The sequence below is a fragment of the Balaenoptera musculus genome, chromosome 16 (genome assembly GCF_009873245.2).
Source record: "Balaenoptera musculus isolate JJ_BM4_2016_0621 chromosome 16, mBalMus1.pri.v3, whole genome shotgun sequence".
In the NCBI taxonomy this organism is placed as follows: Eukaryota; Metazoa; Chordata; class Mammalia; order Artiodactyla; family Balaenopteridae; genus Balaenoptera; species Balaenoptera musculus.
This window is the reverse complement of record NC_045800.1, coordinates 33,165,477-33,191,500: the sequence shown is the minus strand read 5'-3', so window position 1 is coordinate 33,191,500 and position 26,024 is coordinate 33,165,477. Positions and strand designations below refer to the sequence as shown.

Genomic DNA, 26,024 nt, shown 5'->3' with positions numbered 1-26,024 from the left:
AACTGTTAGTTCCTGTTACACAACATAGTGATTTGATATTTCTATACATTTCAAAATGTTCACCACAATAAGTCTACTTACCACTTGTCATCATACAAAGATATTACATAATTATTGACTATATTCCCCACACTGTACATTTCATACCTGTGACATTTATTTTGCAACTGCAAGTTTGTACCTCTTAATCTCCCTCACCTATTTCTCTCCTCCTCCTAATCCCCTCCCCTCTGTCACCACCTGTTTGTTCTCTGTATTTATGACTCTGTTTCTGTTTTGTTTGTTCATTTGTTTTGTTTTTTAGAGTGAAATCATATAGTATTTGTCTTTCTCTGACTTATTTCACTTAGCATAATTCTCTCTAGGTCCATCCATGTTGTTGCAAATGGCAAGCTTTAATTCTTTTTTTCATGGCTGAGTAATATTCCATTGTGTGTATATATACCTCATCTTCTTTACCCATTCATCTATTGGTGGGCATTTAGGTTGCTTCCATATCTTGGCTACTGTAAATAATGCAGCAATGAACATAAGAATGCATATATCTTTTCTAATTATTGTTTTTGTTTTCTTTGGAAACCAACAAAACACACTTATATAAAATAAATCCTAAACCCCATGTTATGACATCATTATCCAACTAAATCCACCTCAGAGAGGTCTGGTATACATTTAGAAATATAGGTCTGGACAAAAGGAAGGCTGAGCAAAAGCCCTCAAGCTCAATATGATCAAATCCCAACTCAACCAGTTATGTGAACGATACGCAACTAAGTGTAAGTTAGTCATGAGAGCGTAAGGCATGGAGTCATCTTCCACGGATTTCAATCAGCTCAACCCTTCAGTTGTTTGCCTGGATTGAAAGCAAGGAGAGGCCAATCAGGACAGAATAAATGTCTATACCCATGCCTGTAAATGAATCCTTAATGATTTGAGATTGGTTCACATTCTCCAAAGGAGATCGGCAAGGGATGCAATCAGGCTCACATCCCAAGCTCCACTCCCCAGGGGAAGCCCATCAAGAGTCTCCCTTCTCAAGCCTTTGGGATAAATCCATTCATCTTCCTCCAGAAAAGGAAACCTCTGGCATAAATGAGGCAAATGGTGAGGATCTCTGACAAAAACATACCAGAAAAGGATTGTGAAGAAGTGACAAAGAATCATTTTCTCCTTTTCCTTTTGAAAAACAAAGCTGGGGTACAGGTGGGAAGTATGAGGGATGAAAGAAGTAAATGGCCATTTTACTATTTAATAAGAGCAAAGGTTATCGCTATCCTACCCAGAAGGAAAAGGGTTTACAGGAAATTACAATTTATGTCTCATTTAGAGAGGGATACAGCTGACTACTGCCTTGTAAAAATATAGACCTGTTTCGTCAAACCTCTCAGTATTTCAAGAGAAGCTGGAAATGATTTTTAGGCGAATTCTTCCAATATTTAAAAGATACCAACCAATTAGATTCTTGTTCAAACTCTGAAGAGGCCAGAAAATCTTGCCTACAGGTCACTTGTCTGTGATCTCTGATTTAAAGAAACCAGTGGGCTTGCAAAGGAGGGGAAAAGTCTGCAACAAAATATTAATTCTGAGTGATGGGAATATTACAAGGGTGTCATACCATTTTCTCTTCTTTTCTGTATAACTGAAGTATTTCCTAGTTGATTTTGTGGGGGAAAAAACGATAATTACTACTGTTTCAACTTCTCTGTATGAATTTTTTTTCAGATCAAAAAGTTGTGGGAAAAAAAAACTTCTTTTAGAAGGACGCTTTTCCCCATTTGGAAGCGTGTAAGGTGAATGCTGGAAGTGCCAGTCCAAACCCTCACAGGTCGGGGGCACTGAACAGAGATGGCTATGAGGGCCAAGGAGAGAAACTGCTCCATTCTGGGTGGCAGTGTTCAAAGCACTTCTTTTCTCTCCCTCCTCATGTCTCCCTTTCTTGTCCTAGCAGAACCATTTGGAGGGGGAAAAAAAAAAGGTTCTGTGGCTGGACTCATGGACCTTCACATAAAGCAAATATGGCATCATCTTATTAAATGTTGAACCTAAGTAATGAGCACATGGGGATTCACTATTCTTTCTACTCACCTGTATGTGTGAAACTTTTTATGACCAAAAAAAAAAAAGGTTAAGTAATTACTCAAAACAAACTAACAAAATCACAGTCAGCAATGTTTTCTCTTTGGAATAATTCAGGAATATGAAGTGGACCAAGTCCAGATAACCAACCAGCACTTTACATTTTGAAATCTATTACTTTGTAAAACAGACTTCTCATAGTCAAAACAGCTATCAACTGAAATTTGCAGTTCTATAATAAGGCAATGCTAAATACTACCTTCGGCTCAACTCTGGTTTGAGTGCTTCCGAGCCTTCGGAAGGGGCTCCAGCGATGAGGTGAGCTGCAAATCTCTGCACTATGGGATGGTAATGTCGCTGAAGGGGAAACAGGACAACCATATTTTGCACGGGTCAATATTTTATAAGACACTAGCTACACTTTAATAAACATTAATTTTTTAAAAAAACCACATATGCATATGTAATTCATTAGAACCACATACCTACAGAAAAAAAACAGTATCTTTGCTCACAAGATTCCAACACAAATCTGTTTGATGACCAAGTTACCAGTGAAGTAGCTTAGTCTTGCTTTTACAGTATGAAAAGAAAAATCAAAAGGCAATTTCTCTTTCAGAGTGAAAGAAGTTAGTTTACAACAGGTTTCCTGAAACATATTTCCACTATAATGCTGCTGTCCGCACTGTAGGATCACAACGTAGGTGAAACCCTCTTGAAACTGACGGGCCGCAGGCCTCTGGAAGTCCCCCTGAATAAGACCCAATACAAATGTGCCTGATAACACATCTTCTATTCTGAAGAGTGTCAGGGAATGACTTCAAGAAATCTCACCCCACAATACTGAAATCATTTTCTGCTTCCTTAGAAAACGCATCTCAACATCTTAATAGTAAGAGCAAAGTGAAATGTAGAGTATTTAGACAGGAATTCTAGGAAAGGCAGTCCCAGAACAAAATATGTTAAGTTCTCTGGCAATTATAACTACTTGGGGGTAAAACTGAAAAAGCCCTCACAAAAAGGGGAGGGGGGCTCTTACCCTCAGCACATGCAATTCCCAAAGAGCAGTGTTCTGAGCGTTGCAGTACTCAGGTTCATCCAGCTCAGGAAGGAAAACTCCACTACCCTGAGATTCATTGTCAAGCAACAGATCTGTTTTGGGGAAAGTCTGCAAAAATGTCACATAAAAAGAAGGATTAATTAAAGTAATATTATTAATTTTAAGAACGTTATTGGATTCTGTACTTTTACATAATTTGATTTTACAGTTACGTAAGAGCTATAAGCACATGCACTTTATACCTAGTCTTAATTTTTGCAATTTAAGTTTATTCCACAAGAGAACAAAAGAATATTAGCTTGCTTTGAAAAGAATTAATTTTATCTTGCAAAAGAAAACAGATATTCTTTCACTCAGCAACCCCACTTTTAGGAATCTTTCCTATAGAAATAATTACATTAGATACACTTATAAGAATATTCACTATAGCATCATTTATAATAGCAAAAAAGGAAACAACTTACATCCATCAAAAGAAAAATGCAAAGTGTAAAACCCAGACTGCCTAAATTTAAATCCCATCTCTGCCACTTACTAGCAGCGTCACTTTAGGCAAGTTTCTTAGTCTCTCTGGACCTCAGTTTTCCCCATCTATAAAATGGGAACAATAATAGTAGCTACTTCACAGAGTTGTTATGAAAATTAAGTGAGTTAATTTTTGTAAAGCATTGTAACAGTGGAATTCACATAGTAAGAACTATGTAAGTATTTGTTAAACCAACAGTCATTAAAGAGACCAAGTAGCTGTATCTGTACTGACACAAAATGTGTTCATCACCATTAAGTGTTAAAAAAGAGTTGTAGAACAATATTGTATATCATAATCCCCTCTCCATTAAAAAAGAAAAAAGTTTTGTTGTTTGTGTGTGTTTAGTGTACACATTTATAAATGAATTTTTTTAAGTCTTCTGGAAGGATACCCACCAAATCGTAAAAATGGAGAGTGTCAGTAGGGGTGGCATGCTTTCCTTTTGTAATTTCATGTACTTCTTTTATCACCTTATCTTGTTACAAGTGTGAATTATTTTTATAATTAAAAAAATAATGTAAATGCGGGAAAAAAACATGCATCAAACAAAACACCATTGTTGCACTGTAAGAACTTAGCTCTATTCGTTTGCATCACTACTTACATGCATTAATATTCTGTTAGTTGCTAAAATGCCAATGCTTGAATTTGGAAGCACATGAAGAGCAAGGGTACAAAGGCGCTTGATGAAGGCAAGGGCCCGCTGCTGAGAAACTTGCTTTCTGCGCTTAGTCAGCATGACGTCAAGGCACTGGAGGACGATCTCAACACCTTCATTCGTAGCACCTACAACAGCAGATATACCCTTTGGGGCTGTTCTCATTACTTTTTCATCATGCAACTTCACTGATCTTTGGAAAAATCCAAGAGGAGCCTATCGCACCTGTCCCACATCATTTCCCTAACCGATGAAGCAGTGCCAGACTGCTCACACGGTGATGTGAGCTGCACTGCATCTCCAGTCAATTCCAAAAGTTCTCTCACTCCAAGTCTCACTTAAGGTTAAATACAGATGTGTGGCACTGGCAGGCCAGCATTTTATATACCTGCTCCTATTTCTCAATTTTCACTGACTATAATTCCAGTCACAAAATATCCTTAGAAGATAAAGATTTATTAAAGACATTATCTAAACATACATACCTGCATGTAACTTGAACAGTGTTTTGTAAAGATGTGTATAGAATTTCATTGGATCAATATTCAGAACATCACCTTTGAAATGAGAACAAAAATTAGGTATGTTAAAGCCTCCAAAGGCAAAGTAAACGAAACTTGATCAAGAAAATATCTTACCTTGCCCAGAAAGAACATGAAAAGCAGTCTGGACACAGTGAAGACTTTCTTGATAGCTTAGGTCCTTAAAATGAAGAGGAAAAAAAAAAGGATATTAAGAATAATTACAATTTATATCTTAAAAAGTAATTCATTAGTAGAGTTACTTACACCAGACTCAATGAGAGAATGTAGAACTACTAATAAATCATCAAAAAACTCCACATTTATAAGGTGAGCAAACCTAGAATCAAACAAAACTTAGTTAAAAGGTAACCTAAAAACAGATATAAAGCAGTTAAAAATTAAACCTGACTTTAAAACCATATTTTTAATATTACTTATTTCAAAATGTTAGCTATGATGGAGATGATGGTGATTATCGATACTTTTCATTAATTCAGACTGGCCTCTTGGACAATTCATCCACGACTGGACACTATACTCGGCAGGAATATATGAAGCACTAAACAAACTAAATATATTTCAAAAATACTCCTAACCAGAGAAAGAAGTTGCTAAGAGCAAACAAGTTCTCTGAATCAAGTTGACCAGGTGTCCAACAATGTTCTAAGTCACAAAGGAGTCAGCAGTTACAGCTTCTAGGAAAATGGGGCAGGAAGAAGGAAAAGAGGAAAGATTTTGCTATTAATAAGAAAATGGACCCTATGAAAGCTTTAAAAAGGAAAGAAAAAATGTTGGAGCTAGTGTCTAGTTCAGGCTCAGCAATTAATTACCTATATAATCCTAGGTAAGAGCTGACTGTCCTGGCCTTCTATTTCTAAAAATAACTGAGATCACTCAATAGAGTTAAAGAGAAAGAATCATGTGAGCTACTAAATGTCAGAGGACTCTGTACACTATAAAATATCAGGCACCGAAGTAGTTAAAGTCAGGATATCTCTTCAATATTAGTGCAAGAGCCTTTGACACTGTAAATCTTAGAAGAAGGAAGGACCTCAGAGGTCATATGTGTATTGGTACAACCTTTTTGGGAAGTAATATGGCAATATTTATCAAAATTTTAAATGATCATACTCTTTGACCTAGCAATATGTGCACACAAGTACATTGAAGATATTTCCAGTGTAGCACTGGGGACTGACCAAATAAAGTATTAAATATCCATGACACGGAGTATTATGAACTTAAAAAAAAAGTGGGTCTATATGTGCTAACATGGAAGGATACCCAGAATAACTGTTTATCCAAAAAAAAAAAGGAAGTTACAGAACAGTATACATTTTTTTTTAATTTATTTTTGTTTTTATTTATTTACTTATTTATTTTTGGCTGCATTGGGTCTTCATTGCTGGGTGCGGGCTCTGTCTAGTTGTGGTGAGCGGGGGCTACTCCTCGTTATGGTGCATGGGCTTCTCACAGCGGTGTCTTCTCTTGCTGCGAAGCACAGGCTCTAGGCGCGCATGCTTCAGTAGTTGCAGCTTGCAGGCTCAGTACTTGTGGCTCGCAGGCTCTAGAGCACAGGCTCAGTAGTTGTGGTGGACAGGCTTAGTTGCTCCGTGGCATGTGGGATCTTCCCGGACCAGGGATCAAACCCGTGTTCCCTGTGTTGGCAGGCGGATACTTAACCACAGTGCCACCAGGGAAGTCCCCAGAACAGTATACATTTGTGTGAAAGATTCAATTTGTATGAAAGAAGGCAGGTGGGCAGATTTACATACTGATATAGGAAGGAAGGGAACTTGTGATCTTTTAATTCTTAATTGCATTATTTGAATTTTTTAAATGAGCATGTATTATTAAAAATTTGTTTAAATAAAGAAATTGGTCATTGGGACTTCCCTGGTGGCGCAGTGGTTGAGAATCCACCTGCCAATGCAGGGGACACGGGTTTGATCCCTGGTCTGGGAAGATCCCACATGCCGAGAAGCAACTAAGCCCATGCGCCACAAGTACTGAGCCTGCGCTCTAGAGCATGTAAGCCACAACTACTGAGCCCACGCGCCACAACTACTGAAGCCCACGTGCCTAGAGCCCATGCTCCGCAACAAGAGAAGCCACCACAGTGAGAAGCCCGTGCACAGCAACAAAGAGTAGCCCCCACTCGCCACAACTATAGAAAGCTCACACGCAGCAACAAAGGCCCAACAGACAAAAACAAAAAAAAAAAGAAATTGGTCATTGAAAAAACAAACAACAGGTCCTACCTAAGGTAAGAATAATCCCTTCTCTTTGAACCTCTGACCAACCTCTCTTTCAATGACAAGGACCACACTATCTTATAAGGCAAAGCATCTCATCACCAAATAGCTACAGTCATTAGAAAGTAATTTCTTCCATATTGAACCGAATTTGCCTTTTCTCTATCTTCCAGACATTAGTCCTATTTCTAAAGCTGTGCTGTCCAACGTAACCACTGGCCATTAGGGATTTGAAATGTGGCTAGTCCAAACTGAGATGATGTGCTATAATGTAAAATATATACCACTTTTCAAAGATACATTATGAAAAAAGGCATGCCAAATATCTCACTAATGTTTTATCTCATTAATGTTTTGACATTAATGTATATCAAAATAATATTTTAGATAAAATGAGTTCAACAAAATATATTTAAGTTCATTTCATCTGTTTCTTTTTCCTTTTCAATGTGGTTAACAGAAAATTTTAAATTTCTTATGTAGTTCACACTATGTTTCTATTGGATAGCACTGTTCTACAGGACAATACCTCAAATAATTGTAGAAAACTATCCTGACAACCATTATTCTGGCTCACATGCCCCAGTAGGTTCATTAGTGTTGACAGAATACAAAAAGACCTATCTTAAGAGGACCAGATTATGCAAGACTAAAAACTGACTACAGAACAGAAGGAAACCAGAACTGAGGGATGAACCCTAGGGACAGCAAGAACTAAGTAATAAGTAGGAGGAAAGAGTTAGTGAAGGAGATTTTTAAAATAAAAGGTTTGAGATGAGAAAACCAAAAAAGTGCAGTGTTATGAACAGTTTCAAGGAAAAGCTGGTGACAAATAAAAAAGGAATGAGAACTAAGAAGGACACCGGGTCATCATTAGTGTACCCTGTTTAAAATTCATGGTTACCTCGGTCTTATTTATTTAGAAAGAATCTAAAAGGCTTCAACCTACACCGCCCTTACTTGGCAAGACCTTCCAGAACTGCTGGCAGGAGAGGTGACCTCTGGGCCTTCTTCAATATTCTGAAGTAGGTCACAAACACGATATTCAGAGTCTCCGTGTGCTGCAGAACAGACAAAATGACTTCAGTATAACCTAGTATACTTTCTCCCGAGTTACCACAACTACAGCTTTCAAAACTCAACCTTTTCTGTGCTTTCCCATCACTCCCCACTATTCAATCCTAAGAGCTTCAACAAAGCAGAATGAAGATACACATCCTGTGATTTCCTAAAACTAGCATCATCGATCACATTATCATTTCTTACACATCATGTATCTAAGCCTCATGAAACAAATCAAAGTCATACAACCACAAGTTGAAGCAATAAATCTCTAGTTGAAATCATTTAACAAGACATTTTAAAAGCATGAGAATACGTGAAACTGCCTACCAGTTTAAGTTTTTTCTCAGAACTCTCCGAAGCTTCTGCCTCCCGAAGCTCTCTCTCTAGTTTCTCCTCTGCTTTCTTCCACTGAAAATAGATTAAAAAAAAAAAGAGTATACCACTGAATGAAAAAGCTAGCTTCAGAGAGGCATTATGTCAATATTATGAAACACACACAATAATACCACAGACTGTCTACAGATACAAATATAAGCAAAAATTTAAAAAATGGATAAGAAGCACCCATAAACCAAATTTATGACAGTGGCTGCCTCCTAGGAGGAAGGGAGAAGAATGGGACTGGAGAAGGGACAAAGGGACTCCAACTCTATCACCAATGGTTTCTTTCTTTTCAAGAAAGAAACTGAAGTATATTAATATTTGCTCAATCAAAATGGTAAATACATGGGATATATTATACTACTCTCTGTAGTTTTCTGTAATTTAAATTAAATTTTTTCAAAAAAAAAAAAAAAAGAAAGGAAGGAAGGACATGCTGAGCCCAGAAATAATTCTTATTGTTAAATCATCTATAATGTGGAAACCAGTCATCAACAATGCTTCCCAAACTCATTTACATACAATGCATAAAACCAGATACTATACAGAAATTCAACAGAAAACCAATTTTCTTCCACTCCCTTATGCTGTTAGAGCAGCAAACAATGGTTGCTAAGCTGCCTGAGACACTGGGGACCGACTGAGGATTGGCGTTTCCTTCCCTCACATGAAGTTGTTAAAGAGCTGCTTATTTGGTCTTTGTTTCCCCACTGTAGCCACATACATGCTGTTCCTAACAGGCACATCCAACTTATATTAAGATAGTATGGTATAAATAATTTAAATATTTACCTTCATTTGTTAACAATCATTAAGTCTATTTTGATATTCCTGTCTTGTTTTCAAAAGTTATTAGACACATTCAAAGATGGATATCCCTGGAAATTATTTTTTCCTTTGTTTTTATAACCCATTTGATAACCCTAATAAACTGTTTAGAAATGTTTTGAGAAGTGATCATAATAATGGTGGTGGTGGTAACTAATGTGTATAAAGTGTGCCCAGCGCTGCACACTCTAAGTGCTTTTCCTATGTCATTATATTTAAACTGCACAATCACCTTGCAAAGTAGGTGCTATTATTAGCTCCATTTCTCAGAATATTAAAAAAAATGTTTCCAAAGTCTCATAGTAAATAAACAAAAGCCTGGAATTTCAACCTAGTTTTCAAATACAAACCAACAGAGAAAGGAGATTCGACTAAAACCTACTTTGTTGCCAACTTCACATGAATGCATCCTTTCTGTTAAGGAAGGAATCTGTGTTATCACGATGAATCTAAGAGGATCTCAAAAGCCAGCATGGGGACTTCCCTGGTGGTCCAGTGGTTAAGACTCCATGCTTCCAACACAAGGGGCGCGGGTTAGATCCCCGGTTGGGGAACTTAGAACCCACATGCCAAGTGGTGCGGTGTGGCCAAAAGAAAAAAAAAGCCAGCAGGGCAAGAAAACCTTTTCATCTACTGCTCTCTTTGCTAATGAACTGTCTGTTTAAGTTGATTTAACAAAACATTTCTTTGCAATAACTGGGGAAAATAAAATTCTCTAAATATCAGATTTTAAAATATTTATATTTATGACTTAACTATGATTTTTACCTGTGCCTATGATTTTAATCTAAAATCAATTAAAACAAAAAAGGAAATCAATCAAACCTTTCTCTGCATTCTTGATAGAGTTCTTCTCTTTTCCTTGAAAGTCATGAACTTTTTTTGTTTATTAATATCCTCTGTATCTTTTTTCACTTCTACTTCTTTGATCCTTAGGCACAAGAATGTTCTTAACATCTATTATTGAAGAAAACACAAATACACAGTTTAATATTTATATTGCCCTCAAATACTTTAAACAGAATAAGCATTCAACAGTGTTATTCCTTCCTTCATGCCAAAAAAACCCAAAAAAACAAAAAACTTTGAAAAATCTTTTATCACATTTTACACAAAGTTCTATTATCTTTTTGTTAAACGTATTCAGTAATTTTTGTCTATGAAAGGACACTAGTATTTGGCTAAATACACATAATATTACTTTGCAGTGAAATAAGAACAAGGAAGAGAGAACACTAACTGGCACTGGTAGATAGGATTACAAAGAGTAGACAGGTCAGAAAAAGGTTTGGACCAGTACGGGAGAAGAGGATATTATTAGACATTTCTAAACCAGCTTTAAATTCCCAAACCAGATTCAGTTTTGCAGTTAACAGTTCTAATCTTTTTTTCCCAACAAAAAAAATAACATGAAGACTAGTGTTATTAAGACCACTTATTTTTCTTCAGGCTAATGAGTCTCCAACTTTAGCAAACATCACAATCACCTGGAGGGCTTGTTAAAGCACAAAAAGCTAGACCCCATCCCCAGAGCTTCTGATTCAGCAGGTCTGCAGTGGGGCCCCAGAATTTGTATTTCTTATCACCAGCTGATACTGGTCCAGGGACCACATGTACTATTGCCTTAAGCCACTCAAAAAAGTTCAGAAACTAATTTAGAAACTGATGTATTGTGTGCTACAGCAACCATCCAAACACAAAGACAAAGGGGGTTTAAAATCCTACGTTTTCTGGGGAAGAAACCACTCTACTGACCTGCAGTCACAGCATTATTCTTGGAGGAAAAAAGAACTACAGGTTTGTATTCTTTTGAGGTTCCAATATGTACATTTGGAAGAAAACTGAGAACTTCATTTAAAGCATGTAATGAAAACAAGGAAGAACTAAAAGCATAAACAATGAACCTGAAGTCACTCTAGGTCTCAGAAAGATTTGAGTATTTTGTAGGTATTCTATGTGCTCATAAAATATCACCCACAAATGAAAAATAACTCCAAGTCAAAGAATGCGGCACATGGTCAACTAATCTTTGGTAAGGGAACCAAGAATACACAATAGGGAAAGAACAGTCTCTTCAATAAATGGTGTTAGGAAAATTGGATATCCACATACAGAAGAATGAAACTGGACCCTTATCTTTCCAGTCATAAACATTAATTCAAAATGGATTAAAGACTTAAATGTAAGACCTGAAACCATAAAACTCCTAGAAGAGAAAACATAGAGGCAAAGCTCCTTGACATTGGTCTGAGCATTAATTTTCTAGATATGACACCAAAAGCACAGACAACAAAAGCAAAAACAAACAAGTGAGACTACATTAAACTAAAAACCTCCCACACGCAAAGGAAACCAGCAACAAGATGCAAAGGCAACCTATGGAATGGCAGAAAATATCTGCAAATCATGTATCTGATAAGGGGTAATATCCAAAATACTGAGGAACTCAAAACAACTCACAGCAAAAAACAAATAACCTGACTTGAAAAAGAACAAAGGACCTAAAAACACATTTTTTCCAAAGAAGACAAACAACAAATGACCAACAGGGGGCTTCCCTGGTGGCGCAGTGGTTGAGACTCTGCCTGCCAATGCAGGGGACACGGGTTCGGGCCCTGGTCTGGGAAGATCCCACATGCCGCGGAGCAACTGGGCCCGTGAGCCACAATTACTGAGCCTGCGCGTCTGGAGCCTGTGCTCCGCAACGGGGCGGGGGCCGCGATAGTGAGAGGCCCGCGCGCCGCGATGAGGAGTGGCCCCCACTTGCCGCAGCTGGGGGGAGCCCTCGCACAGAAGCGAAGACCCAACACAGCCATAAATAAATAAATAAATAAATAAAATTTAAAAAAATGACCAACAGGTAAATGAAAAGATGCTCAACGGCACGAATCATCATGGACATGCAAATCATAACCACAGTGAGATACCACCTCACACCTATTAGAATGGCTATTATGAAAAAGACAAGAAATAACAAGTGTTAATGAGGCTGTGAAGAAAAGGGAACCCTTGTACACTGTTGGTGGGAATGTAAATTGACACAGCCATTATGGAACAGTATGGAGGCTCCTCAAAAAATTAAAAATACAATTATCATATGATCCAGTAATCCCCCTTCTGGGTATATATCCAAAGGAAATTAAATCAGTATCTCAAAGAGATATCTGCACACCCATGTTCACTGCAGCACTGTTCACAAAAACCAAGATATGGAACCAATCTACGTGCCTGCCGGAATAAAGCAAATGTGGGATATACATACAATGGAATGTTATTCAGCCTTAAAAAGAGGGTCCTGTCATCTTTGATAACATGGATGAACGTGCAGGACATCATGCTAAGTGAAATGAGCCAGATACAGAAAGATCAATACTGTATGATCTCAGAAAGTCGCACCCACAGAACCAGAGAGTAGAATGGTGCTTGCCAGAGGATGGAGGAAATGAGGAAATCCTGGTCAAAGGATACAAACTTTCAGTTATAAGGTGAATAAGTTCTGGGTAATAATACTGTATCATAGACCTGAAATTTGCTAAGAGAGTAGATCTTAAGTATTCTCACCACAGAAAAAAGGTAACTATGAGAGGTGATGGATGTGTCAATTAACTTGATTGCAGTAATCATTTCACAGTATATACATATATTAAATCACCACATTGTATCCCTTAAAAAAAATCACATTACTGTACAAAGTATATAGACACCAAGCAAACAAACAAATACCAAGAAAGTAAAGAAACCAGTTTATATTCTAGCATCATTAAAATGAAAGTGTTTCCCTATGGCCAATTTCATGTTCAAGCCTTATTCCCTGATTACTCTAAAATTCTGAGTAATACTTAAGCCCAATATTTGTAATTTTAGCAGTTCAACTAAAGTTATCAGCTACAAGGGATGAAAAGAATTTGACGGCAAAGGAAGAAGACTTCAAAATTAGGAAATAAAACAGTAAAAAAAAAATCAGCTTAACAATCAAAACTATATGACTAAAACTTAATGAAAATATCTAAGACCCAAATGAAGAAAACTATAAAACTTCACTTAAGCACATAAAAGAAAATGGCAAGATACTTGATATTCTTGAATATAAAAAAAATCAATTCTGTAAAATAAGTAATTAAAATGTAAAACTTCTATAAAGCAAAAAGACAACGGCACAAAATTAAAGGACAGAGCAACAAATAAATATTTGCAACTTATATTTGCAACAGAGACTTAATATCCTTACTATTTAACTTAAGCTCAACAAACACACAGAGCTTTTGTTTCTTTTGTTCACTACTTTATCTCCAGGACCTAGAACAGTGCCTAGTACATGGCTCATATTTATTCAAATATAGGCACATTTTAAAAATTATTACATGTCTTTAAGAAAGTCAAATACCTGAGGAGAAAAACTGGCAAACAATACAAACAGGCAAAAAATTCAAATGACTAATAAATGTATGAAACGAAGTAAAACCTCACTAATAAAAATGTGTAAACAAAATAATATACATTAATTTATGTAATTTTTTACCTACCAGACTAACAAAGATTAAAGAGTAAAAATATTCAACACTGGGTAGGTTGTGGGGAAACGACACTCCTATCACTAACAGGAACACAAGTGATCAAATGTTTTTGGAGGACAATTTGGCATGAGCTCTCAAATATTTAAATGTGTATACTGTTGGATCCAGTATCCACAGTTTAGAAATTTAACTCACAGAATACTCACACAAGTGTGAAAAAATAACGTGGCCAAAACATTCTTTTCTATGCTGACTGTAACAGCAAAAATCTAGAAACAACTCAGCCATCCATCAAGTAGGGACTATATATTATTCACATAATGGAATACTACAGCAGACATTAAAAAGAATGGGATAGCCCTATACATTAGTCCACAATACATTAAGTGAAAACAGCTCCAGAATAGTTTCCAAAGTATAAACCCATTTTTTAATTTTAAAATACAAAGTATGTCTCTATCTGCATAGAAAAACATCTAGAAGGATACAAGCCAAACTGTTATGAGCAGTTACTTCTGGGGAGCACTTTCACTTTATACTTTACACATCTATAAAAAATAAATTCCTCATAACAACTGAAAATTAACTTCGTAATTTCAAAACAAACACAATACAAAGTGAGAAAAAAAAGGCTTACCTCTGGCCTAACTTCATAATTTCTGCCTTTCACAAAACCAGAAATCACTTTAATTACACCCAGTGATGCTTGGCCTAATTTATCTTGTTTAAAGAGTTTCTTTACTGCTTCACAACACATTTCAGATATCTGAAAAATAAAATGTTACACTAAACCAGTGTTTCTCAGCCTCAGCAGTATTGACATTTGGGGCCAGATAATTCGTTGTTGTGGGGCCCTGTCCTGTGCATTGGAGGATGTTTAGAAGCCTCCCTGACCTTTATCCACCAGAAACCAGCAGCAACAATCCTCCACCACCATAGTTGTGACAATCAAAATGTGTGCAGACAGCCTGAAGAAGAGGGCAAAACCACCTCCTATTCAGAACCACTTCACCAAGCTTACATTCAAACAGTTTTCTTGAAGAGACAGTATTTAACAAAGGACCCCATTTTAGCAATAAATAATAGCGCCAAAAGAATTTTGAGAGAGAGAAAAAAAATAATCACATCGTCTATGATTTTCTGTTAAGGACAACAGCAACAAAAGCAACCCACCAATTTTGACATGTCATTCATGAGAGGGACAACCAGTACAATGATGTTATTGTGGAAGTTGAAATGAGGCAGGGCCACCAGCAGCTCACACAGGCTCTTCACAGCCACCTCTGCCAGTCCCTTGTAGGCCTTTAAGGAAACCACATTACTTTTCTTCAGCTTCCTTTGCTTCCAATCTAATCAAGAGATAACTGTAGTTACTTTACTCATCGGCTAAAATTTCAATTAGTTTGTTTTACAGTAATAAGCAGTAATATGAAAATTCAACATACCATGTGACTTCTTAAATATGAGCTGTCTACACTTAGACACAAGTACAGATGTTACCATTAAAATCTGCCTACCATCATCCTTGTCTACACTTAGACACAAGTACAGATGTTACCATTAAATTTGCCTACCATCATCCTTGCCTACACTTAGACACAAGTACAGATGTTACCATTAAATTTGCCTACCATCATCCTTGTCTACACTTAGACACACGTACAGATGTTACCATTAAATTTGCCTACCATCATCCACCCTCTGACTAACCACAATTACAAGAATCTTGGCTTTCCATAGGCATCATTTCCCCTGGCTTCTTGCTGATGCTCACTGTAGTTTCTTTACCCAGGAGGTCCAAAAAAAGTTTAATTTCTCCTTCAAAATTATTGATGATTCACAGTACCTCTTTTCTAGAAACTTCTACATACATATTCTGTTACTGTAACACAGTATCTTGAATATGAGGATATGAAAATACGCTGATTTTTTTCTAGAGTAGGTTCAAGACCTCCTCCTACATCATACACAACCAGAGATGAGAAAGACAATACAGAAGACAGTGCCTTTGCTTCATTTTATTTTATTTTATTATTTATTTTGTTTTTTTGGCTGTGCCGTGCAGCATGCGGGATCTTAGTTCCCCAACCAGGGATAAAACCTGTGTTCCCTGCAGTGGAAGCGTGGAGTCCTAACCACTGGACAGCCAGGGAATTCCCTAGTGCCTTTGTTTTAAACTTGCTTCTCATATATGTGATTTTTCCTCAGACTGTATTCACCATAAGTAAGAATGATACCTTCTATTTACTTAAAACTGACAAGACTTTATAATGGATGGGTGAATGGATACACAAAATGTAGTGTATACATACAATGGGATATTATTCAGCCTTAAAAAGGGAAGATAATGTTGACACATGCTACAGCAAGATGAATCTTGAAGACATTATAATAGATAGACAGACAGGTAGATAAATAGGTAAATAAATAAATGCTAGTATGTAGGTTCCAGTCGGGATGCCAGAGCACAGAAGCAATACCCATGCCACCCACCCCACCTCCATGTCGTTACTTGGCCGACAGATTAAGTAGCTCTGTTGCAGCTGAGCTAGCAGCTGGGTGATCCTTAGACCCAGCACTGAGTAAAGGAGCCCAACTGAGTCAGGTGAAAGCACCTCGCCTTGGCAATGAAATCTCTTCCCCATTCATGCCTGAATGTCTCCCATGTCCTTCCTCTTCTGAACGAAGAGAAAGAGAACAGGGTTTGATAGAAGAGTTTATCATCCCGATAATGTTAAGTCCATTTTCAAGGCACTCATTACAACCAGTTCACATTATCTTTCTCCCCTGACTACCCCCTTCAAATAAAAACCAGTCGAATATATAGGTAAGTGCTACTCTCTCACTTCGTCCCAGCCTACCCTTCCCCCTCCCCTTGTCCTTAAGTCCATTCTCTATGTCTGTGCCTTTATTCCTGTCCTGCCCCTAAGTTCATCTACCAAATGTAAAATAGATAGCTAGTGGGAAGCAGCTGCATGGCACAGGGAGATCAGCTCAGTCCTTTGCGACCACCTAGAGGGGTGGGATAAGGAGGGTGGGAGGGAGACACAAGAGGGAGGGGATATGGGGGTATATGTATGCATATAGCTGATTCACTTTATTATACAGCACAAACTAACACAACACTGTAAAGCAATTATACTCCAATAAAGATGTTAAAAAAAAAAACCTCAAAAAAAAAACACAGTAGAATAAATTCCAGCCATTCGTGAATTCAAGAAACATACAGCTACTTACTAGGTAAAGAACTGCAGCAACGATAATACTAATACTGATAGCTGATAAAGCACAGTGCCTAGTATAGGCACTATAATTCTACTTTATATCTATAAATTAATTCACTACTCACAACAATCCTATGAGGTAAAGTACTATCCTTATTCCCATTTTATAGACAGGAAAAACTGAGGCACAGAGAGATTAAGTCCTTTGCCCACCACCTAGGTATTAAGAGGTGAACCAGAATTTGAACCCAGGAAGTCTGACTCTATAGACTCTGCTCCTGACCATACACTATATGACTCTCAACACACAGGGCAGAATATAGAATTCACATTCCTGATCAAAGCTAAGTGTGTTACATACTTTTAAGATATTTTTAATATACCTTTAACCACTTGCTCCAGATTTTCCAAGTAAAATTTATATTGGCTAACCAGGCCTTCTTCAAATTCTCTTAACTTTTGGGTTTCTTTGCGGATCTAAAAGGACCAAAAAAGATGATTTTCTTAAATCAAAATACTGAAATCCATTTTTAAATTAGCACAAAATATGAGTGTCCCCACTATTTCTCCCATCTCTAGGTATGCAAAATTTTCAGCTTATTTTGTGTAGTAATTATACCCAGCATTACTATTTACAATAGCCAGGACATGGAAGCAACCTAAGTGTCCATCAACAGATGAATGGATAAAGAAGATGTGGCACATATATACAATGGAATACTATTCAGACATAAAAAGAAACAAAATTGAGTTATTTGTAGTGAGGTGGATGGACCCAGAGTCTGTCATACAGAGTGAAGTAAGTCAGAAAGAGAAAAACAAATACCGTATGCTAACACATATATATGGAATCTAAAAAAAAAATGGTTCTGATGAACCTAGGGACAGGACAGGAATAAAGATGCAGATGTAGAGAATGGACTTGAGGACACAGGGAGGGAGAAGGGTAAGCTGGGATGAAGTGAGAGAGTAGCACTGACATATACACACTACGAAATGTAAAATAGATAGCTAGTGGAAAGCAGCTGCATAGCACAGGGAGGTCAGCTCAGTGCTTTGTGACCACCTAGAGGGGTGGGATAGGGATGGTGGGAGGAAGACACAAAAGGGAGGAGATACAGGGATATATGTATGCATATAGCTGATTCATTCTGTTATACAGCAGAAACTAACACAACATTGTAAAGCAATTATACTCCAATAAAGATGTTAAAAAAAAAATTATATCCAGCATTACCTTGGTAGATTTTTCTGCCTCTGTTAGGGGTCGTATTTTATAAGAAGGAGTAATGTCTTTAAATAACTCCATCAGAGAAACTATCACCAACTTTCGAACAGTAACAGCCACGTCAGGATCCTGTTCCATCAGCATGGAACGTAATTCTTTCAATTTTTTAATCTGTTAAAGAAATAACTCATACGGCTAGAGAAATGGCAAGACAATTATAAACAAAAGACAACAGCCTCACATCTGGCACAATAAGTGGAATTCACACAATGGCTCACAGTCTAGTCCAGCCACACACAACTACAGACACTGCTCACATTTACAAAAGATATATCACTAAAGCTATAAGTTCATCATATTTTTGTTAAATAAGCAGTTAGAAAAAATATACTTTAAAAAGTATAAATTTATTAATCTACCTATTTTTAGAAATTCTTTTTTTATTGGGTTTTCTTTTTATTTATGATGCTACTTTTTTTAACTGAAGTATAGTTGATTTACAATGCTTCAGTTGTACAGCAAAGTGATTGTTTTATATATATATATATAAAAACATATATTCTTTTTCAGATTCTTTTTCATTATAGGTTATTACAAGATATTGACATAGTTCCCTGTGCTATACAGGTCTGTGTTGTTTATCTACTTTATATACAGTAATCTATATCTGTTAATCCCAAATTCCTAATTTATCTCTCCCCTGCCCCTTTCCCCTTTGGTAACCATAAGTTTGTTTTCTATGACTGAGTCTACTTCTATTTTTAAAATAAGGTCAGTTTGTATCATTTTTTAAGATTCCACACATAAGTGATGTCATATATTTGTCTTTCTCTGTCTGACTTACTTCACTTAGTCTGATAATCTCTAGGTCCATCCATGTTGCTGCAAATGGCACTGGGTTTTCCTAAAACATGTGTGTCCTATGTCCCTAAAAACACTTTTTGAAATATATTAAAATGTTACATACATCAATCAAGTATATTAATCACCTATACATGAACTAATCAGGAATTAAATATAATGTATCCACATTAACTTTAGTTTCAACAAGACTCATATAAAGATCATTTGCATTATGTGATGAAGAAGTGAAAAACTGATTTCAACAAATGTGCTTGACTGGATGAACTACCACTGCCTGCTGGAGTGCTTTGCTATCTTGAGAATGCACTGGTTGGTCAAAAATGTTTGCCATATAGTGGTGAGAGGACAAATATACCACCACCTATTTGCTGCAACCCTAACTTGTATGAAATAAGCATGAGGATCCAGAGTTAGAAGACCTGGGTTCCAATCTAGTAGCTGTTAAAATATGAAACAACTTGAATTTGTAAGCCTTAATTTTTCAACTGTAAAATGAGATCAATAGCTCTTGTCTCTATGGTTTTATACTGATTATATGAGATCATACTGGTGAGAAATATTCCAAATTCCCCTCCCCAATTCTGCTCCAGACCTTTCCCCTCACTTTATTAGAAAAGGACAAGTACTACAGCAAAGCATACCATATGAACTTTTTTTCTATAAATGTAAATAATCTATTTTATCATTCAATAAACAAATACTCATCACAGTAGGATGCTGGGGACACCAAGCTAAAAAGAATAATAGTACCCCTTAAATGACTTCATGTATATTTTATCATTTAATCCTCACAACAGTTTTAAAATAGGTACCATCTGGATTTCCCTGGCAGTCCAGTGGTTAAGACTCCACACTTGCACTGCAGGGGCACAGGTTCGATCCCTGGTCAGGGAATTAAGATCCCACATGCTGCGTAGCACAGCCAAAAAAAAAAAAAAGTACCATCCTCTTTTTAGAGATGAAGAAAATGAGCTTGGGTAAAACGACTTTCCCAAAGTCTAACAGATAGTACTTAAAAGAGCCAAGATTGAACCTCAGGTTTCTTGAGCCCACATGTTATAACTATCACCACCTTTACCCCCATGCCCATGGTTCACTGATAATTCATTGTAACTCTTCAGTCTACTTCATTTAAACCAGATAGACTTTTTCCAGACTACCCTGGTGGCGCAGTGGTTAAGAATCCGCCTGCCAATGCAGGGGACAAGGGTTCGAGCCCTGGTCTGGGAAGATCCCACATGCCACGGAGCTACTGAGCCCACGTGCCACAACTACTGAAGCCCGCGCGCCTAGAGCCCGTGCTCTGCAACAAGAGAAGCCACCGTAATGAGAAGCCTGCACACCGCAATGAAGAGTAGTCCCCACTCGCTGCAGCTAGAGAAAGTACACACACATCAACAAAGACCCAACGCAGCCAAAAATAAATAAATAAGTAAATAAATTAAAAAAAAATTTTTTTTCCACTTACAAGTATTCCTGAACTAATCTCATTGGCTTTTGTGTAACACCTTCCTTAATAACTCTATAGATCAGTCAAGCAATTTGCAAGTTGGTTCCTCCTCCCTAGTACTGTTAATTTTTACACTTAACCACTTTTAGAGTTACAACATTAAGTCCAATATCTTCATTCAGAGATGAAGAAAGTAAGACTCAGAATGTTTAAGTAACTTTTCTAAGACTACAGATTTGGATTAGGCTAAGGTCCTGTGTACTCTTATTCTAACTCGGTTACTACATTTTGTTAATGATCTTCCTTTCTGTGTGTGCATATAGCTAACAAGAGAATATTAAAAGATCAGGGGCTTCCCCGGTGGCACAGTGGTTGAGAGTCTGCCTGCCCATGCAGGAGACATGGGTTCGAGCCCTGGTCTGGGAGGATCCCACATGCCACGGGGCAACTAGGCCCGTGAGCCACAATTACTGAGCCTGCGCGTCTGGAGCCTGTGCTCCGCAACAAGAGAGGCCGTGATGATGAGAGGCCTGCGCACCGCAATGAAGAGTGTCCCCCACTTGCCGCAACTAGAGAAAGCCCTTGCACAGAAATGAAGACCCAACACAGCCATAAAAAAAAAAAAAAAAAAAAAGATTAGACTGTTACACCATATAATATGAAAAGCCTAAGCAAATTAATTATACTTACATTACTTTCTGGATCTGATAATATGGCAGATGCCAAGGCTGCGATACGCATTTTCTTCTCCTGTAGTTTCTTCTTCCTCTCAATTAAATGTTCTTCTAATGTCAGCTCTTCAATGGGTTCTTCAATGATCTCTGAAACAGATTAGGTTTCCCCTCTTAAACATGTCTTTATTTACAAGTATCCAAGAACCTTAATTAATCAAATAATTTTCTTGTAGTAACAAATAATCAGGACTTCCCTGGTGGTGCAGTGGTTAAGAACCCGCCTGCCAATGGAGGGGACACGGGTTCGAGCCCTGATCCAGGAAGATCCCACGTGCTGCAGAGCAACTAAGTCCATGCGCCACAACTACTGAGCCTGTGCTCTAGAGCCCACGAGCCACAACTACTGAGCCCGCGCGCCTAGAGCCTGTGCTCCGCAACAAGAGAAGCCACCACGATGAGAAGCCCATGCACCGCAACGAAAAGTAGCCCCCACTCCCTGCAACTAGAAAAAGCCCGCACACAGCAACGAAGACCCATAGCAGCCAAAAATAATAAATAAAATAAATAAATTTATAAAAAACAAATAATCATGATAGCTAACTTTTATCAAGCACTTGCTATGGGCCAAGATTACTACATATCACCCTCTCAACAATCACATGAGACAAGTACTATCATTAGCCCAATTCTGTAGATAAACTGTGGCAAAGAGAAAGTAACTTGCCTAAGCTCATATCCCTGGCAGAAATGGGATTCAAACCCAGGCAGTCTGACTTAAGAGTTCACATTTTTAACTACTGTGCTAATAAACCCACAATAATTCATACTAATTAAGGGAAAGAGCAATCTCATTTAGTTTTTTAAAAAGTACATGCTCCTTTATTTTCAACTCTATACAGTCCTTTGAGCTACACAAAATACATCCACCTTAAGAAATTCACAGGGAATTAGATTTAATAAACACACAAGCATAATCTGTAATGAGCTGATGAAGGATGCCTAAAAACAGTTAACAGTTGACCTGTAATCTCATTTACACTAATATGGTTTGCTAAGAGAAAGTAAAATTTAACTGGCTTGTTCTATCACAAATTCCAAACCAATATAGTTTCAACAAATAAAATATGTTCTTTCAGTTTAACTTTGATTAGAACTGTTCTAGCTATTAGAACCCACATTTAGTTATGTAAAGCAGACATACATAAAGTATAATTGCTCTAAGAAAGAACCAAAATAATTTTGTACCACAGAATCATTTTTATAATTTAAGCTAAAAAGTGAATAGTTATTTGCAGTCAGGTCCTTCATTTACAATTAAAAAGAATTCAAAACAGTAACAATTTATAAGATTCTTCATGCATACCTAGACATCACAAACATAACTGAATAAAATTTTCCATAATAAAAGCAACAAAGAATCAAATTACAGGGCTTCCCTGGTGGTGCAGTGGTTGAGAATCCACCTGCCAATGCAGGGGACACATGTTTGAGCCCTGGTCCAGGAAGATCCCACATGCCGCAGAGCAACTAAGTCCGTGCGCCACAGCTACTGAGCCTGCACTCTAGAGCCCACGAGCCACAACTACTGAGCCCACATGCCACAACTACTGAAGCCTGCACGCCTAGAGCCCATGCTCCACAACGAGAGAAGCCACTGCAATGAGAAGCCTGCGCACAACGAAGAGTAGCCCCCGCTTGCCCCAACTAGAGAAAACCTGTGTGCAGCAACGAAGACCCAACGCAGCCAAAAATAAATAAATAAATAAATGTATTTATTTATTTATTTTTTTAAAGACTCAAATTACACAAGGTAAGACTTTCAAAATGTGGGAAAATGTTCAAAATGACCTTGAAATGACCAGTACTCCAAAATGCACATTCCAGATTTTATGTAAAATTAATGCACTATTAAGTAAAAAAATGTAATTCTCAATTAACAATTTAGTAACTAGAAAGATGCATCCCATTACCTTCTTCAGGTTCCATCTCTTCTTGATCCTCTTCATCTTGGTTACTGTCAATAACTATATGGAAAATATGCATATTAAAAATGTGATAATATACATAAGTGGTAAAACCACAAGGAAAACCAGGGAAGTGACTACCTTAAAACTCAGGAAAATAGTTACTTTTGTCAGGAGGGAGCAATTAGTGATTTAGGGAAGTATAGGGAAGTTTCTGGGTGCTGGCAGTACTTCTTTCTTGCCCGGATGGTAGTTTTATGGGTGTGTTTTTGGTGATATACCACATAACTTCACATCTTTGATTTCTAGACTTTTGTGTGTGTTTTTTTTCACAAAAAATGCATGTAAGGAAAAAAAGGCTAAAAAAGGATGACTAATATGCTCTAATTTTAGAAACAACAGAATGAAATACTCTGAAAAGAATCACCTTAACCTTGTGGCTTCAGCTGTACTCATAGTACAACGGGCACCTGAGATAATCATCTGTATTTCCGGCCAAAATCATCAAGTTTGCTCTATGACTAACTGTAGCTATCCCCTTTTGTAATACGGGTAAAAGTCAAAATAAAATAAATTTTGAATGAAAAAATTTTGAAAGTGATTATTAGTAAGGAACTAAAATTTTAACTAATACATGGGCTGATCACCTGGTTTCTCTCTGGTCTGTGGGATTATACCACTTTTATCTTTAATAGGAAGTAAGTGAATCAGTTCCTTCTCTGGTGCAGTTTGCAGAGTTCTTGGTATTTTTTCATATTTATCTATAACATGCTCATGCTTCCGCTTCCTGGCGTGAACAGGCTCACTGCAGGAAAAAAAAAAATTTAGTTTTAATATATTAAAAAAATAACCTAGAGACCTATCATTTTAAAAGCACAGAAAAATAAACCACTAACCAAACCTTTAATAGGCATATAGATATTAGCATCTAGACCAGGCATTTGTATAGTAAATGAATAAATGAACTGTATAGCCAACCATAAAGACTCAAACTATGGCTACACTTAGTTTTCCCTTTAGAGGCAAAATAAAGGTGAACGTTACAGCAGATTTTTCTTTGAAGAATATTCCACAGAGCCAAGGGTGACATCATGCTATTTTACTTTCCCCAAAACTGTCACAACATAGCATGGACTTTGGACTTAGAAGTATCTAAGTTTAAATTTCAGATCCACTACTTATGACAATGGGAAAGCATTAGTCTCCTCTCTGTAAAAGGGAATAATATGTACCTAATAGGGTAACAAGGACTGAGACATGGGTAACACGGCCATAAAGAACTCGGGACTGCTCTGCCTCAAATAGAGAACAGCATACTTCACCCATTCACTCCACTTCACTATTCAGACTCAAAAGAAATAAAGATATACACTAAATAAGATCAGCTTGTTTTATTTATGAACTAACCTTATTTAGGAAATAGACTGAATAGGGTTTACTCTTTGTAAACACTGTGTTCAGAGATGAGCAGCATCTTGCACTAACCACCTAAGTAAAATTCAGAACCAAGTTTTTAGCACTGAAAGGATGCAAATGACTATAATCTAAATGAAGTATTACCTAGAAGAAAGATCTCTCGTTAGAAAAGATGCTCTTTGCCCTAAATCCTTCATTAACTGTAAGTCATCTTCATCCATCATATCTAAAGGAAGGGCTTCCTCCTCGTCTTCCTCTTCCCTCTCAATCCTTTTACCTGTTCCAACAACAACAAAAAATCAGAAACAAGTATTAGGAATGTAGAACGCTGCATTTCTGTGTCTATGATAGGAAAAGCGTGTGCTTTACTAACACCTTAGCCCAATGTTTCTAAACGGGAGCACTACTGACACGCTGGGCAGGACAATTCTTTGTTGTACTTGGGTGTCCTGGGCTAGGCCAAATGCCAGCATCTCTGACCCCTGAAATCTAAATGCCAGGAGCATTCTTAGGTCACTGTAACAACCAAAAAATAAATGTGTCCACACATTCTGCGATGTCCTTCAGAGCATCTGAGAGCCAATCAATGACTTAGCCCCTTAGTCTGTCTGATCTCCAAAGACTTTCACTTCCATTCCACTTCAGCCACCCCCTCCAAGGGCCACATCCCAAACCTTGGTGCTGACTCCACTCTCTGACCAGAACCTTTTGTCTTTCTAGCTCTCATTCAGTTACTTCCACTACTACACTTCTTGACCAAATATACAGACATTCAATTAATCCTTTGGCCACTCTACTTTCTATCTACCAATGTGTTCTATCTTTACTTCGTCACTTAGATTGCATGGTTATCACTTCAAACACTGCCTTGTCAATATCCTCAATTACTTTCTCTTCAACATTTTAGGCACTCACATCAAACAAAACTCCAACTACAGATCATTCTAATTTCTCTCTCTGTCCCTCGTTCTCTTTCTCTGTTTCTTTCTCTTTTTTTTGTAGTAAAAAATGAATGTCCACTAAGTACCAAGCACTGTTCTAAGTGCTGAGGATCCAACCATGAACAAGACAATCTTAGCATCTTTCCTAATGGAACTTATAATTGTTCCTAACTCTACTAACTCTCCTAAGCATAGCTATGTAAACGTACATGCTGCACAGATGAGCCTGCCAATGCTCAAAACTGACCAGCAATTAGTTTACTTCCCTGGTCAACTTTCTCTCTTCCCAAGAGTATCTTTTCAAATCTCCTACCTTTATCACACTTCTAACCCCATCACCCACCTCACTTCATAATCATCAGAGGACCTAGCT

General features: G+C 37.4%; 1 protein-coding gene across 1 annotated transcript in view; it reads right to left on the bottom strand.

Moving 5' to 3' along the window:
* The window catches only part of NOC3L (NOC3 like DNA replication regulator), a 31,090-nt gene that overhangs the window by 1,352 nt on the left and 3,714 nt on the right, over positions 1–26,024 (bottom strand). The window contains exons 3-19 of the mRNA XM_036828000.1: positions 24,855–24,987; positions 23,942–24,099; positions 23,301–23,354; positions 21,347–21,477; positions 18,352–18,513; positions 17,498–17,591; positions 15,064–15,239; positions 14,528–14,656; positions 10,202–10,333; positions 8,495–8,575; positions 8,063–8,163; positions 5,112–5,184; positions 4,962–5,025; positions 4,809–4,880; positions 4,270–4,451; positions 3,116–3,244; positions 2,336–2,433 (exon numbers count right to left, since the gene is read on the bottom strand). Coding sequence (XP_036683895.1) covers positions 2,336–2,433; positions 3,116–3,244; positions 4,270–4,451; positions 4,809–4,880; positions 4,962–5,025; positions 5,112–5,184; positions 8,063–8,163; positions 8,495–8,575; positions 10,202–10,333; positions 14,528–14,656; positions 15,064–15,239; positions 17,498–17,591; positions 18,352–18,513; positions 21,347–21,477; positions 23,301–23,354; positions 23,942–24,099; positions 24,855–24,987 — 1,969 coding nt within the window. The remainder of the gene's footprint in view (positions 1–2,335; positions 2,434–3,115; positions 3,245–4,269; positions 4,452–4,808; positions 4,881–4,961; positions 5,026–5,111; positions 5,185–8,062; positions 8,164–8,494; positions 8,576–10,201; positions 10,334–14,527; positions 14,657–15,063; positions 15,240–17,497; positions 17,592–18,351; positions 18,514–21,346; positions 21,478–23,300; positions 23,355–23,941; positions 24,100–24,854; positions 24,988–26,024) is intronic.